We start from the raw sequence: 16,426 nt of genomic DNA, 5'->3' as shown, positions 1-16,426 counted from the left end.
TTCATAAGGCAAAGCTTAGCTCAATGATTATTCTATTCTTTTTTTTTTTGGTCATAAAATCTTAACTACTTTTGCCTTGGGGTAAAACTTTTCATTACATTCGTGGTATATGAGTTTTGCTTGTTAAGGCAAAAGTTAGCTTGATAATTATTCTATAATTTCAACTACTTTTGCCTCGAGGCAAAACTTCCCATTATATATACTCTGCATATCTTGTCTCGTTGTATAGAAATTTGCCTCATTAGGCAAAACTTTGGAATTTTATTTCAAAGCAACCCACCTAATACTCTTTACCAACAATGCATGGGCAACAGTTCAGCACTTGTGGTGCACTATAAGTTGAAATCACCTGTCATGTATAATTAGCAAAACATTTCATAGGAGAATAAAGCATCCATGATATGATTAAAAGGATCAAGCAAGCATCTGTTAACTAACAGAATTCTGAATTGCATTACAAAGCACTAGTCACTGACTAATGACATCATTATACAACTTAAACATTCCATCCAATGCCCAATATGATAATACTAATAAGGTGTCTGCTGGAACACTTATTCTTCAGTTTTCTTTTTCTTCTTGTTCTCTTTCTTTTTACATGTTTCATCATCATTAGCATTCACCTATTTCCGCTTCTTTTTATTACATTTTAGTGAGGTGGATTGAACATTAGGTGAAACAAAATTCACATGTTTGATTTCACTAGGATTGCCATCCTGCAATAAAATGATTCAAGTCATGTCAAAGCTACAAGAAAAAGATATCTGAACATCTAACAAGAACTAAACTTCCTTTCATACTTTCTCCAGAGATTCTAATATCCTTTTGTTTACTGCTTGCCCAGCACACTCATGTCTGTCAATAAAAAGAAATCACTATAAGTATAGAGGAGGTAATTATAATCGAAGAACTTCAGATAGGCTGGTTAATGGAATCTAGCAGTACCTCATCTCTGCTTGAATCTTCTAAGTGCCGGAGATGTTTTGGTACCAATACCAACTCCTCTCAGTCCATTAAATGAGTATCAGGAATAGAAATTAAACACCTGAAATAGAAAAGAGACAAAAATTAAACAATAGTCTGTTTAAAGGACAATCCGTGCAAAAACTTGGGAGTTTAGCCCGTAAGGAACTCCATGTACTTCTGTTTTGGCCCAAACCAAAACAAATTAGAGTATGGAGCTGTAAGCCGTAGATGTATTGCTTGTAAAACCTCTGAAACCCTTCTAATGGCAGAACCTCATCTTCCCTCTGTATGCTTATCTATGGTTCAGTGACCAAATAACCAAAAAACCCACCAATGGTGTACCTGAGAAAATTCAATTCTTGGTGTTCTCTAACAATTCTTCAACTTCCCCCAAACTCAATAGCATCAACATGCTTGAACTCTTCAACCCCCTATCAATTTTCATCATCTTTTTGGAGACCCTTTTCGTTTACAATTCAGTTTCAGAAAGAATCAACTAGTTCAGATAGTGTAGCGAAGAAAAAAAGCAAAGAAACCACTAGTGTTTTCTTTCAAGAAGCTGTTGGCCTCTTAGGGAAGTACGAGCAATAAGAAAGTGAGGATGAAACTGAAAACAATGAATTTAAGTGCAGGTTGAGATAATTGGAGGAAGAAGTGAGGGTTTTGTGAGAGAAGAGGAAAAATGAGAAAGCGAATATGAAGGAGGAAGCTTGAATTGCTAATGGGGTATCAGAAATGAGGGAAAGAGTAAGAAAGTACATGAAATGTTTCTGAATCAGGAGGTTAGAGTGTAAAATCAAGAAAGTCAATGTCGTTGAGTATGGAGGATCATACTGTGTACAAAGAACTTTCACTTGATATGTTGATGTTTGTGACTCATTTATACAATGAAGGGTACTGTAAAGATTCAATCTTTTTTGCCTAGGAATAAGTTTGATATTACTAGCTTCGAGAATAGCTATGCCCGTGATTTTGTAAAGTATGCAGATGAGCAGTTTGGAAGAGATCACCTAGAGATTGCTAAGTAAGGATCAATTTAGTTACATTTGCCCATTTTCAATTGATTGCTACTATTAGTTTTCTACGTGTTACGTTTATTCATCGAAGTTTATTAGTCTAATTTGTGTTTTATTAATCTATCAAAATCTTTAACAATGACATTTTTGATAGAATTCAGCATGCTAATTATTGGGAAAAAATGGAAAGTATTTGTCTTTGCCTTATGAAAACATAGAAGCTAACAGTTTGTAAACTGATAATGTCCATGATAATGGAGGAAGAAAATTGGAAAAGCTAATAGAAAGTGGAGGCTAGAAATGATAATGGGGTGTCGGAAAATGAGGGAAGAGTAAAAAGTTAAACGAATTGTTTGTGGATGAGGAGGATAATGAGAGTGTAGAGTTAAGAAAGTCAACGCCGTTGAGTATGGAGAGTCATACTGTGTACAAAGAGCTTCCACTTGATATGTTGATGTTTGTGACTCATTTATACAATGAAGGGTAGAGAAGAGATTGCTAAGTAAGGATCATCATTAGTTATATTCACCTATTTTAATATTGGTTGTTGCCAGTTCCCTGCCTGTTAGATTTGTTCATTTATGTTTTGTTGATTTACCAAAATCTTTCAACAATGACATTTCTGATAGAATTTAGTGTGTTAATTATAGAAAAATGGGGGAAGTATTTGTGTATTTCCATGCCTTATAGAAGCTGACATTTTGTAAACTGATAACTGATTATGTGGTGGTGTTTGGAAAATATGTCATTCTTTCGGATTCCTCAAGTGTAGAAAAATGTTCACTTCTCATCAAAAAATGCAAAGTCATAGATTTGTGCTGTCTTAGGCGATATGAGTAACAACATTATATCCCCTTTTCACCCTTTTTCTTCATGAGCCGGAAAGGGAAAGAAAAAGGAGATAAAATTCTCTATAAAATCATTTTCAAAAAAAGAATATCTATAAAATCATCTTATTGTGAAACATGTAAGAATTGCTCCTAGTATTATTCATCATAGTGAAGTGTCTCTGTGTACCGCATATGTACTAGGAGCAATCACATTCTCTTCACCCTCTTCTACTGCAAATTGTTTGGTACATTGAATTCACTACACAAGAAATATTGAAGGACTCTAATACTTCCCAACACATAAAGCAACTAGGTGGCTCTGTAAGTGCTGTAACTAACAACATCATCACCTCACTAAACCTTATCTTTTCCTTATATTCTCGTCAAATATCAATATATGACAATAGGTATAGATTGTACCCTTGCCACATGTGTATCCATCTTTTATTATAGATCATCTGAGATTTGTCGACCCAAATACCCCCATGCAAGCCATAAAAGAAGGAAATAGGGACTACACCAGAGATATACAAGAACATATCTAGTGTAATTCCACTAATGGGTTCTAGGGAGGGTAGAGTGTATGCAAACCTTATCCCTACCTTGTAGAGATAGAGAGGTTTCCACTAAATCAACAGCTTAAAATAAAACAGTTTGAAAAAGGGAATACATAAATGAGACCAATAACAACAACAAAATAATGTGAAATGGGAGCAACGCACACATACTGAGGAACGAAAATAATGCGATAAACCAAAGCACAAGAACATAGGTGATAATCAAAGATCGAAGAACAAGAAACTACGATAATAGTGCTAATACCACGGGTAAGAAACAAGGTCCAAGTATGACTACCAATCCTATACTGCAGGAAAGTGAGAGAACGTTTAACTATCAACTAAACTTCTTCCCTAATCCACGACTTCCAGATCCTCCTATCAAAGGTCATGCCTTCAGTAAGTTCAAGATGCACGGTCTTTGTTAATCACCTCCCTAATACTTCTTTGATCCACCTCTACCTCTCTTGATGCCCACCATTTCCGACCTCTTACACTTCCTCACTAGGCATCTATACTTATCCACTTCACATGTCAAACCATCTCAGCCTCGCTTCCTTTATCTTATCCACCACAGAGGCAACTCCTACTTTGTCCCGGATATATTCATTCCTAATCTTATCCCTTCGAGTATTGCCCACACATCTACCGCAACATTCTTATCTTTGCAATTTTCATCTTCTAAACATATGAGTTCTTGACTGGTAATACTCCATCTCATACAACACATTTGGTCTAACCACCACTCTGTAAAACTTAACTTTAAGTTTAGTGGTACCTTCTTATCACAAAAGACTCCGAAGGTGAGCCTCCATCTCGCCCAACACGCACCAAATACGATGTGTGGCATCCACGTTGATCTCCCCATTACCTTGAATTAATGACCCCATATACTTTGAACATCTGATCTTGGAGATGACCTAACCATCAAGCCTTACTTCCACGTCACCTCATGTGTAGCATCACAAAACTGACACTCTTAAGTATTCAATCTTGGTCATGCTCAACCTGAACCCTTTAGTCTCTAGAGTTTGTCTCCAAACTTGGAGCCTATCATTAACTCCACATCAGAGATATACATGTAGGAAAAAAAACATTGGAATCTAAAGATACACAACAAACAAAAGGACCACATACATCAGTTCAATAACCATAAATCTCTGACTAATCAAGGACCACATATGAAAAAGTATTACTCCTTGCGTCCCAATTTATGTGGCACCATTTGACTTGACACACATTTATGACTAAAAGGAGGACTTTTAAAACAAGTCGTCTGAAACAAACCTTAGATATTTTTGTGGCTATAAATCATTTTATCAAGGTAAAAGTGAAATTTTAAAGTTAAGTTATTTCTAATTATAGAAATATGTCATTCTTCTTGGAACAAACTTAAAAGGAAATTGTGCCACATAAATTGGGACAGAGGGAGTAGTAAGACAAATCCATTAAAAGCTTCAACACATAGAGTAAAAAAACCAGCTTCATTAGAAAGCAATAAAAGCTTCAACATGAATGTAGTAATATTTTTTGTCGAAGGCCAAGAATATAGAAATCCCAAACCATAAAAAGTTCCGTAAAAACAATAACAACATCATACCCAGTGTAATCTTACAAGTGGTTTTGGAGAGGGTAGAGAGTAGGCAAACCTTATCCCTACCTTGTGGAGGTAGAGAGGTTGTTTCCGAAAAGCCCTCGACTCAAGTGCATCAAATCAAAATAGAAAAAGTTTCATACAAAGCATTAAAATAAATTACCTTAATAACAAGACTTTGAAACTGATTGATCAAGAAGAACCCTTCAACATCCAATGACGTTATGACCCACAATCTCCAGTTTGAAGTATAAAAGTTTAGCCCTAAATCTCCTTATTACCTCTAAGCTTCTAGGAAATAACGGATGCCCTGGGAAGAAAAGATTGTATCAGGTGTTTAATTTCTTAAAATGAAAACAAGTTGGGTTTTAATAAATGTGTGGGTTTTAATATCATCCTGCATTAAATATGTGGCAAGCTTAGAATGACACGTGACTGTTTGAAAGACCGAATTTGACCCAGCCTGGTCCATTAGTTTCAAGGGTATGTTTGAGCCCAAAAAAAATGCTAAGAGTATCTTTTGACCAAAAGGTTAATGGAAGGTAATTATGATCCATTTTGAATGCGTTAGGGATATTTTTGGCTTGTTTCCACTATTTTGATGAACCAAATTTGACCCAGGCTTGTCATTTAGTTTCACATATACGTTTTAGCTCAAAAAAACTCAAGGTTTTTTTTAGACCATAAGGTTAACAGAGGGCATTTGTGAGCCTTCTTCAATACGTTAGGCGTGTCTTTTTCCCTTTTCCAAACTTGAAAAGGTATGAAATGATGTTGTTTTTCATCTGCATTAGAACAATTTAAAAGTTTATGAATTACAAAAAATAAAATAAATCATTTACTAATTAAAACCCACTCACTTATTTAGTAACTGATTTTTTTATTATTCGTAATTCGTAGACTTTTAAATTGTTCCAATGCAGATGAAAGACAACATCACTTCATATCTTTTCAAGTTCAGAAAAGGGCCAAAGATACGCTTAACGTATTGAAAATGGCTCACAAATGCCCTCCGTTAACCTTATAGTCTAAAAATACCCTTGTGTTTTTTCGGGCTAAAACATATATGTGAAACTAAACAACCAGCCTGGGTCAAATTTGGATCATCAAAATAGTGGAAATGAGCCTAAAATATCCCCAACACATTGAAAATGGATCATAAATACCCTCCATTAACCTTTTGGTCAAAAGATACTTTCAAACGTTTGTTTTGGGCTCAAACATACCCTTGAAACTAACGGGCCAACCTGGGAAAATTGGGTCTTTATAATAGTCACGCATCATTCTAAGCTTGCCACATTTTTAATTCAAGATTAAATTAAAACCCACTCATTTATTAAAACCCAACCCGTTTTCATTTTAAGAAATTAAACACCCGATACAATCTTTTCTTCCCAGAGCATCCGTTATTTCCTAGAAGCTTAGAGGTAATAGGCGATTTAGTGCTAAACTTTTGTACTTCAAACTGGAGATTGTGGGTCATAACTTCATTGGATGTTGAAGGATTCTTCTTGATCAGTCAATTTCAAAGTCTTGTTATTAAGGTAATATTTTTACTTCTTTATTTGAAGTTTTTTCTATTTTGATTTGATACACTTGAGTTGAGGGCTTTTTGGAAACAACCTCTCTACCTCCACAAGGTAGGGACAGGCAAACCTTAGGATTTTTTCTAAAGCAACCCATCTAATACGGTAATACCCTTTACCAACAATACATGAGCAACAGTTAAGCACATGTGGTGCACTATAAGCTGGAATCACTTGTGTCTTAAACCATGTAAAATATAATTAGCAAAAAATTCATAGGATAACAAAACATCCATAATATGAATAAAAGGATTAAGAAAGTATCTGATAACTAACAGAATCCTGAATTGCATTACAAAACACTAGCCACCAACTAATGACATCATTGTACAACTTAAACATTCCATCCAATACCCAATACATTAATACTAACAATGTGTTTGCGGGAACACTTATTCTTTAGTTTCTTCTTCTTCATTGTCTCTTTCTTTTTACCTGTAGTTTATTTTTCATCATCATTAGCAGCCACACGTTTCCGCTTCTTTTCCATACATTTCAGTGAGGTGGATTGCACAGTAGGTGAAACAATATTCACATGTCTGAATGCAAGAGGATCTCCACCCTGCAATAAAATGAATCAAGTCATGTCAAAGCTACAAGAAAAAGATATCTGAACATCTAACAAGAACTAAACTTCCTTTCATACTTTCTCCAGATATTCTAATATCCTTATGTTTTCTGCTCGCCCAGCACACACATGTCTGCCAATAAAAAGAAATCACACCATAAGTATAGACCTGGTAATTTATAATCAAAGAACTTCATATAGGCTGGTTAAGGAATCAGTGGAATCTAGCAGTACCTTATCTCTGCTCGAATTTTCTCAAGTGCTGGAGATGTTTTGGTACCAATACCAACTCCGCCTTCAACAAATCCTCTCAGTCCATTTTGGTCCACAAATCCTCCTTCAACCGAATTAGGTCTAGACTTTGGTCGAGAAATTCCCATTAATTGAGCAGCAGGAGCAAAAATTTAACACCTGAAATAGAAAAGAGACAAAAATTAAACACTAGTCCGTTTGAAGGACAATCAGTAGAAAAAATTGGGAATTTAGCCCATAAGGAACTCCATGTAGTTCTGTTTTGGCCCAAACCAATACAAATTAGAGCCCACAGCTGTAAGCCGTAGACTTATTGCTTGCAAAACCCCTAAAACCCTTCTATTGGAAGAACTTCGTATTCCCTCTATATGCTCATCTATGGTTCAGTTACCAAATGACCAAAAACGCACCAATGATCTAGCTGAGAAAATTCAATTCTTGGCATTTTCTAACAATTCTTCAACGTCCCCCAAACTTAATAACATTAGCATGCTTGAAATCTTTAATCCCATATCATTTTTCATCATCTTTTTGGAGACCCTTTTTGTTTTCAGTTCAGTTTCAGAAAGAATCAACTAGTTCAGATAGTGTAGCCAAGAAAAAAAAGCAAAGAAACCATTGGGTGTTTTCCCAAGACTGTTGGCCTCTTTGAAAATTCTAAACAATCAGAAAGTGAGGATGAAACTGAAAACGAAGAATTGTAGTGTAAATTGAGAAAATTGGAGGGACAAATGATGGTTTTGCTGTAGAAGAGGAATAAGGAAAAGGATAATGGGAAGAAGGAGGTTCGAAATGCTAATGGGGTATCAGAAAATGAGGGAAAAAGTAAGAAATTACATGAATTGTTTCTGAATTAGGTGGTTACATGAATTGGTTGTGGTCATTCTCTGACTGTAACATTTGTTCATTGAGGACTTGGGGTTATTGTCTAATTTGTGTTTTGTTAATATTCCAAAATCTTTCAACAATGCACTTCTGATAGAATTTAGTTTTCTAATCATAGAAAAAATGGGGAAGTATTTGTCTATGTCTACGCCTTATAGAAGCTGACATTTCGTAAACTGATAACTGATTATGTTGTGTGTTTGGGAAATATGTCATTTTTAATCGAGGGGCACGAAAGCTGGGGACATCACGGTCATCAAAAAAAATGTCATTCTTTCGGATTCCTCAAAATGTTGAGCAGAGTTCAACACTTCTCATCAAAAAGTGCAAAGTCACAGATTTGTGCTGGTCTTAAGCGATACGAGTAACATCATTATATCTGCTTCCCACCCTCTTTTCTCCATGAGCAGGAAAGGGAAAGAGAAAGGAGATAAAATTCTCTATAAAATCATCAGATTGTCAAAACATGTAAGAAATACTCCTAGTACTATTCATCATAGTGAAGTTTCTTCATGTAGCGTAGATGTACTAGGAGCAATCGCATTCTCTTCACCTCATCTACTGCAAATTCTTTAGAACATTGAATTCACTACACAAGAAATATTGAAGGGCTCTAATACCTCCCAACACATACACTATCATAAATGCTCTCAGGTACTTTTTGAGGTTGTCAGTTTTAGTCCTTTTTGCATTTTTCCACTCTCCAGGGGAGAAGTTCTCTGGCTGCTCTGGCCGGAGTTTTCAATAGATATGGGGGAAGATAGGAGTTGTTATAATGCAAGGTTTAAATCCTATGACACTACATGGAGATATTCAGATTCAGTGGTACGGTTTGACTGGATTGAGCATACCAAATATTAAATGAGACAAGTTACTATTAGCATCAATGTCATGAAGTGGTTGGTGTTCGTCTCCAATGCAGCTAATAGAAGAAAAGAGGAAGACAACAAAGAGATGGTGCATGAAGGACCACTTTTCAGAGTTCTCTTGGTACTCTTAAATATAATGAAAGTGGTAGGTACATAAGCTTCATAGCCATTCAAGGGGGAAGTAAATATATCCTTATTACACAAGAGGGTCCTCTTACTTAACGAGGGTTGGGGAAATATTGCCCAATAATTTACCAACTTTATCAATGATACAAACAGAGAAGAACCCTATTCCTGGTAGAAATAGACAAACAGAAACCCCGTACAAGGAGGCTTTCGACAACAGCAGATGGATGACGGAGGAGACAAAAACAGCACACATAACAGCAAGGAACAACAAAATATCTGTAATTGGGGGTTCAGCAATGCCAGAATCAGATCTATTGAGTCGATGTGTAGTTGGAAAATTCCAGTTGTTTATAGATTACCGATAGAAATTGGTAAAAGAAATTTCCACCCAAGATTTAACAGTTGGTCCATTCTCAGCCTCGGTAAAGTCCATCTTGTTGCAATAGGAATGAACAAAAACAAATAAGTTTTGGCTAATGTGATAAAGATGCCACCAAAAGATCTGCCAACTCTAACTGATATGAGGAAATGGACATGTAACTCATGGAAGTCAACTTTTGGACTTAATGTCTTCAGCATGAGTGACTCTCAGTATTTCATTGAATTCCCCATGAGGAAAGCCACAGAACATGTTATGATGGGAGAATGAACTTGGAAGAAGTAAAAGCTGAACCTTCAATGGTGGAATCCTACCGTCGGATGTTGACCAGAGGAGATCAACAAGGACTGGATATGGGTCAGATTGCTTGGTTTACCTTTGAATCTCTGGTCATAGAAGATATTTGAAGAGATAGGTAACGTCGTGGTGGATTCATTGAAACAGAGGAGGAGACAACTTTGAGAAATCATCTTCACTGGGCTCGAATCAAAGTGAAGGGAGATGGATAGGGGATACCTAAAGAGGTTGAAGTGGAAACTGAAGGTCTCATCTGTACAATTATGGTGTGGGTGGAAGCTTCCATCACTGTGAAATCGAAGGAAGAAGAAGTAGGGAGCCTTTAAATTATCCACTGGTTCAGTGCCATCTTTTTTTTTATAGAGACATGAGGGCTGACACCTGGGTGAAACTGGCAGGGCACGTGGGCACGTCATTCGATGGGGGAAAGTTTAGGTTGAAGGCACTTTGGGTGCTATGTAACAGAGAGGGGCCTTTTAAATGTAATTTTAGACCTTTTACTCAGCTGCAGAACTTGGGCTCAATTCTAATCCCTACAAAAACAAACCCAATAATTCAGAGATTTCCCAATTTCACTGAGAATGAAAGCCCAAACTGTAAACCCTATCACAATTGAAATCCAGGCAAACACACTTATAGTAAGAAGAACAATATCGCACATTCAATCGTCTGCAATAACTCAACTCATGACTCATGAAGAACATAGTGATATATGAGGGTGTGGAAGAACACACGAAGACACATGAAGACACAAGAAGACTAGTTCAACATTTGTAGGATTAATACAGAGGTGCCAGGGAATAAATCAACTGAAATCGTATAATTTAAGGAAAACTTATCACTGGAAGAAGCTGGGTGAGTAGACAAAGAGGAATCTAAGGCTTTGCAACCGAAGGAACATGATGAAGCAACAAATTGCATCGAAGAAGATTTAGTTCCTTTGAAAATCCAATTACCAGTTGAGGAGGTTGTTCAAGACACGTACTCTTTATAATGGATTCAACAACACATCATCAAACTAACCGCAGAATTGGGTGTAGATATCAAAAGGTGCGATGAGAAGGCCAAAGAATTATTTATGAAGATAGACAACAATAATCGGATGAACAAGGGAGAGCAAGCCATTGTAAGAAAGGAAGGGGTGAATGAACTGAAAAGGTTAGATCTTGATACCAAATTTTGGAGGTATGACTTAAGAAGTAGGGGAGATACTTGTCAATATAAGATCAATTAAGTTTGAAAGAGTGTCTTGCAATGTTAGGGGGCTAAATTGTGCCAAAAAGAGTTGGCTAATCAGAAACATTCTACATACATGGAAAGTTGATGTAGTGCGTCTCTAGTAAACACAACTAACGGGGATATTACAAAGATACTGAAGGAAGTTGGGGGAACAATTGGGTTAACATTGTTATAATTTGGGACAAAATGGAATGGAATGGGTCTAAGTATGGCCACCAATCCTATATCGCAGGATAGCGAGAGAATGCTCAACTATCAACTAACATTCTACCCTAATCCCCGACCTCCAGACCCTCCTATTTAAGGGTCATGTTCTCGGTATGTTCAAGATGCACCATGTCTTGTCTAATCTCCTCCCCAATACTTTTTCTGCTGGCCTGGCCTCTACCTCTCTTGATGCCTACCATTACCAGCCTCTCACACCTCTTCACTAGGCATTTATACTTCTCCTCTTTGCATGTCCAAAACCATGTCATCCTCACTTTCCTTATCTTATGCACCATAGAGGCAACTCCTACCTTGTCCCGGATATATTAGTTCCTAGTCTTATCCCTCCGAGAATCACATCTACCTCCACATTCGCATCTTTGCAATTTTCATCTTCTAAACATGTGAGTTCTCGGGACAGAGGGAGTAGTAAACAAAGCCATTAAAAGCTTCAACACAGATAGATTAAAAAAACAATTTCATGAGAAAGCATTAAAAGATTCAACACGATTGGAGTAATTTTTTTTATCGAAGGCCAAGGCCTAAGAATATAGAAATTTCAAACCATAACAAGTTTCATACAAACAACAACATCTACATCATACCATTGTTTTGGACGGCGAAAGGCGACAAGGGCCTACCTCGCCACGAGGCGAGCGGCGAGGAGCTTGCCTTTTTGAATTAAGGCGCCAATTAATACCAAAGATTAAAAAATTTAATTGTATATATAATTATCCAATGAGAGAAGAACTAGAAGAGAAGAAGACTCTAGGGTCGTACCTGAGCAGCAGCGTCGCAATTCACGAAGGTTGCGTAAGTCTCCAGGGGTTGCGGTTTGCGAATCTGAGGAGAAGAGGAGGAGCAGCAGTGGCGACGCCTAATCTGAGGTGAGTTTGCAAAAATACCCAAAAAAAACCCTAATTTTGGCTTTTAATTATTAAATCAGACTTTAAAAAAAGAAAGAAAAAGGTGACACCTATTCCATCGCCACGCCACGTCGCCAGTTGCCTTTCGATCGCCATGGTACGCCTTTCAGAGGTTGCCTCGCCTTGTTGCCAAAGGCGAAAGGCGCTTGCCTTTAATAACATTGCATCATACCCAATGTAATCCTACAAGTGGGCCTAGGGAGGATAGAGTATGCAAACCTTATCCCTATCTTGTGGAGGTATAGAGATTGTTCTCGAAAGGCCTTAACTCAAGTGCATCAAATCTAAATAGAAAAAGTTTCATATAAAGTAGTAAAAAATTACCTTATTAACAAGACTTTGAAATTGATTGATCAAGAAGAATCCTTCAACATCCAATTAAGTTATGACCCACAATCTCTAGTTTGAAGTACAAAAGTTTAGCCCTAAATCGCCTATCACCTCTAAGCTTCTAGGAAATAACGGATGCTTTTGGGTAGAAAAAATTGTATGGGGTGATTAATTTGTAAAATGAAAATGGGCTGGGTTTGATAAATGAGTGGGCTTTACTTTATTCCTATATTAAAAACGCGGCAAGCTTAGAATGACATGTGACTGTTTTAAAGACCCAAATTTGACCAAGGCCGGTCCGTTAGTTACAAGGCAATGCTTGAGCCCCCTAAAAAGAGCGTTAAGGGTATATTTAGACCAAAAGGTTAACAAATGGTATTTGTGAGCCATTTTCAAAACATTAGGGGTATTTTTTGCCCTTTTAAGCTATTTTTAAGACCCAAATCCGTTAGTTTCAGAGGTATGTTTGAGTCCAAAAAAAATGTTAATGGTACTTTTAGACCTAAAGGTTAACGGAGGGTATTTGTGAACCATTTCATTAGGTTTGAGATATTTTTGTCCCTTTTCCAAACTTGAAAAGGATGCTGTCTTTCATCTGCGTTGGCACGGTTTGTTGACGAATTCCCACATGTCGCTTGTACTATGTTTGGTATGTTTTTCTTAGTTTAGCTTTCTTTATTCAGTTCCTTAATCTAGTAAACTTGGTTGCTCAGATGGTTGTCTGGCAGTGACTTGAAAAAAGTCGCCCTTTTGGGTTGCCCTTCTATTGCAAAGAAGACTGTCTTTTTCTGCTAAGAGGTTGCGTACATATTTCAGAATTCAAAAAGTTAATGTGAGTCTCTTTTGCTCTTAGGAAATTTCATCACTTCCCTTCTCTGCTCCTAAGATTTAAATAAGACAGTAAAATTTCCTTTTTTTTGGGATATTTTCGAATTTCCTCCCATCTTCCTCCTATATTCCCCTTATGATTTGAAACGTTACATGTTTACTTCAGGTATGCAGCAAATGTGCCTTAAAAGCATCATGCAAGTTTGTGATTCAGAATGTCTGGAAAGGCGATATGACAAATTTACACTAGGCCGTGGTAATGAGGGTTATTACTCTGTATGCACTGGAATCAGTTCCTCCCCAGTTAGTAATACCAGATGAAATAAAGTTGTCAGTCGTTTGCTGATGGACATTTTGAGACTTAGTCAAAATGTGTCTTTAATCGCTTCTTCAGAATCCGAAGAGTTGATCAGCAGCATACAGGTAACATTGGTCTAATTGTCAGTGAGGTGCTTATATCCCGACATGATCATGCTAGTTCTACGCCTGGCTGCACTATATTTTGTCATGCTTATTCACGAGTAGTTGTGCCTATGGTAATGAATCCATGTGCCAGATGGACAGTCGGGTTGAATCTCTGGACAACAAAAGAACCTTAGTTGGTAGAGGTGATCGAAGTCAGCTGACGTTTCTTATAGGAAAACTGTAAATGCATCTCCATTGAAACACATCTTTGTTGATCCATGAATCGAGATCGTTAACAAGATTTCGTTCAACTTTACGGATAACCAAAGTGTACCGAAGTCAAATATTTGCAATTGTAGGAAATATATCAAGAAGTTTCTCCATGAATGTACTGAGAATTACTTTCTTTAGCCATATTTACTATTAATAATTAATGCTGAACACATATATGGTAATTGTGGATGATTGTGGTATTCATTTGATTGAATTCAATGTAGACTAAATGTGATATTCTTTTAGAATATAACTACTGACTAATAATCTTATTGAATGGAAAAATGAAAGGAAAAACCAAATTTAAAAAGATATCATGTAACTTGAAACATTGAAAGTAAAAGCTTCTCAAAATCAAAGTACTTTTTTTTAAACTTTCCACTGAAAATTTGATATTTGCATTTGAAATTCAATTAAATATAAATTTGAGTCGAGACATAAAGGTAGAGAAAAAAGCCTTCTTTTGCTGACAAACAAAAGTAAAGATTGTGTTTCGTTAATATTGAGAATTGTCTTTTGATTCTTTCTATTTAATTTAGGGGAAGTGTAAATCATGTGACAAGGCTAATTTTTTGTGTCTAATATCTAGTTCGTTTAAAATCATGTGTTTTTAATTTAATTAGAGATAACATTTTTCAAAGTACTTTTTTTTTTTAATTTTTTAATTTTAAATTAATGTTATTTATAATGTATCATAATATTCTTTAATAATATGATTTTAAATATGTCATGTAAAATGTTGGAATTAATTTTTCTCTCTCATTATACCTTAGTACTACTAATTTTTCTTGAGTAATACGTACACCTCCATTATAGAGAGATGACACATAAATGAAGTAAATATTCAATGAATAAAGACTATAAATGTTTGACCATATATTTTGGATCAAATTTTAAAAAATTTATCTTCAAATATCTGTTTAATCATAGATAGTATTACTAATCTTTCTTGAGTAATACGAACACCTCAATTATAGAGAGATGACACATAAATGAAGTAGTTTGACCATATATTTTGGATCAAATTTTAAAAATTTATCTTCAAATATTTGTTTTAACCATAGATAGTACTACTAATCTTTCTTGAGTAATACGAACACCTCAAATTATAGAGAGATGACACATAAATGAAGTAAATATTCAATGGACAAAGACTATAAATGTTTGACCATATATTTGGATCAAAATTTATCTTCAAATATTTGTTTAACCATAGATAGTACTACTAATTTTTCTTGAGTAATACGAACACCTCAATTATAGAGAGATAACACATAAATGAAGTAAATATTCAATGAACAAAGACTATATATGTTTGACCATATATTTTGGATCAAATTTTAAAAATTTATCTTCAAATATTTGTTTAACCATGGATAGTACTACTAATTTTTCTTGAGTAATACAAACACCTCAATTATAGAGAGATGACACATAAATGAAGTAAATATTCAATGAACAAAAACTATATATGTTTGACCATATATTTTGGATCAAATTTTAAAAATTTATCTTCAAATATCTATTTAACCATAGATAGTACTACTAATTTTTCTTGAGTAATATGAACACCTCAATTATAGAGAGATGACACATAAATGAAGTAAATATTCAATGAACAAAGACTATATATGTTTGACCATATATTTTGGATCAAATTTTAAAATTTATCTTCAAATATTTGTTTAACCATAGATAGTACCACTAATTTTTCTTGAGTAATACGAACACCTCAATTATAGAGAGATGACACATAAATGAAGTAAATATTTAATGAACAAAGACTATATATGTTTGATCATATATTTTGGATCAAATTTTAAAAATTTATCTTCAAATATAAGTTTAACCATAGATTTTGGAGTGGGGTAAAGTAAGATTTTTTTTTATTTTTTATAAAAGATAATTTTCAATTTTGAACTAATATTATTAGTTTATTATTGAATTTTTATCAAGATGTTTTATTCATGAGAAATGTCACGTGTCAACGTTTTTAAATAAAAAGAGTGTATTACACACACTACTAAGGTGTGTTTCTCAAACTAATGAAACTCATGCTCTTAATAATTTCAATACGAAACTCAAAAAGAGATATAGTTTAGATGTTTTTTGACATTTCACTCTAAAAAAACAAAAAGAAACACGACAGGTAGTTTAACACCGAAAAGTAAATTGGAAAGGAGGAGAGGGCTTAGCATTCACACAAAGAATGTTGATGACATTTTTCAGTTGCTTACTTTACTAATTATAATGCACTTTTACCAGTATAAAAAAAAGACAACCAACTAAT

At 35.2% G+C, this 16,426-nt stretch overlaps 1 protein-coding gene and 1 pseudogene across 1 annotated transcript; one reads left to right on the top strand and one right to left on the bottom strand.

The window, feature by feature from the left end:
• Positions 1-1,299: 1,299 nt before the first annotated feature.
• On the top strand, positions 1,300-14,338 carry LOC125862722 (uncharacterized; annotated as a pseudogene).
• LOC125862724 (chromatin modification-related protein EAF1 B-like) lies at positions 6,200-8,537 on the bottom strand. The gene is made up of 3 exons (XM_049542851.1): positions 7,352-8,537; positions 7,196-7,250; positions 6,200-7,111 (listed from the first exon to the last, which is right to left on the bottom strand). The coding sequence occupies exons 1-3, from the start codon at positions 7,495-7,497 to the stop codon at positions 6,992-6,994; spliced, it is 321 nt and encodes a 106-aa protein (XP_049398808.1). The 5' UTR covers positions 7,498-8,537; the 3' UTR covers positions 6,200-6,991.
• Positions 14,339-16,426: the final 2,088 nt, after the last annotated feature.

This window comes from Solanum stenotomum, chromosome 4 (assembly GCF_019186545.1).
Source record: "Solanum stenotomum isolate F172 chromosome 4, ASM1918654v1, whole genome shotgun sequence".
In the NCBI taxonomy this organism is placed as follows: Eukaryota; Viridiplantae; Streptophyta; class Magnoliopsida; order Solanales; family Solanaceae; genus Solanum; species Solanum stenotomum.
This window is presented reverse-complemented; position numbering and strand designations above follow the sequence as displayed.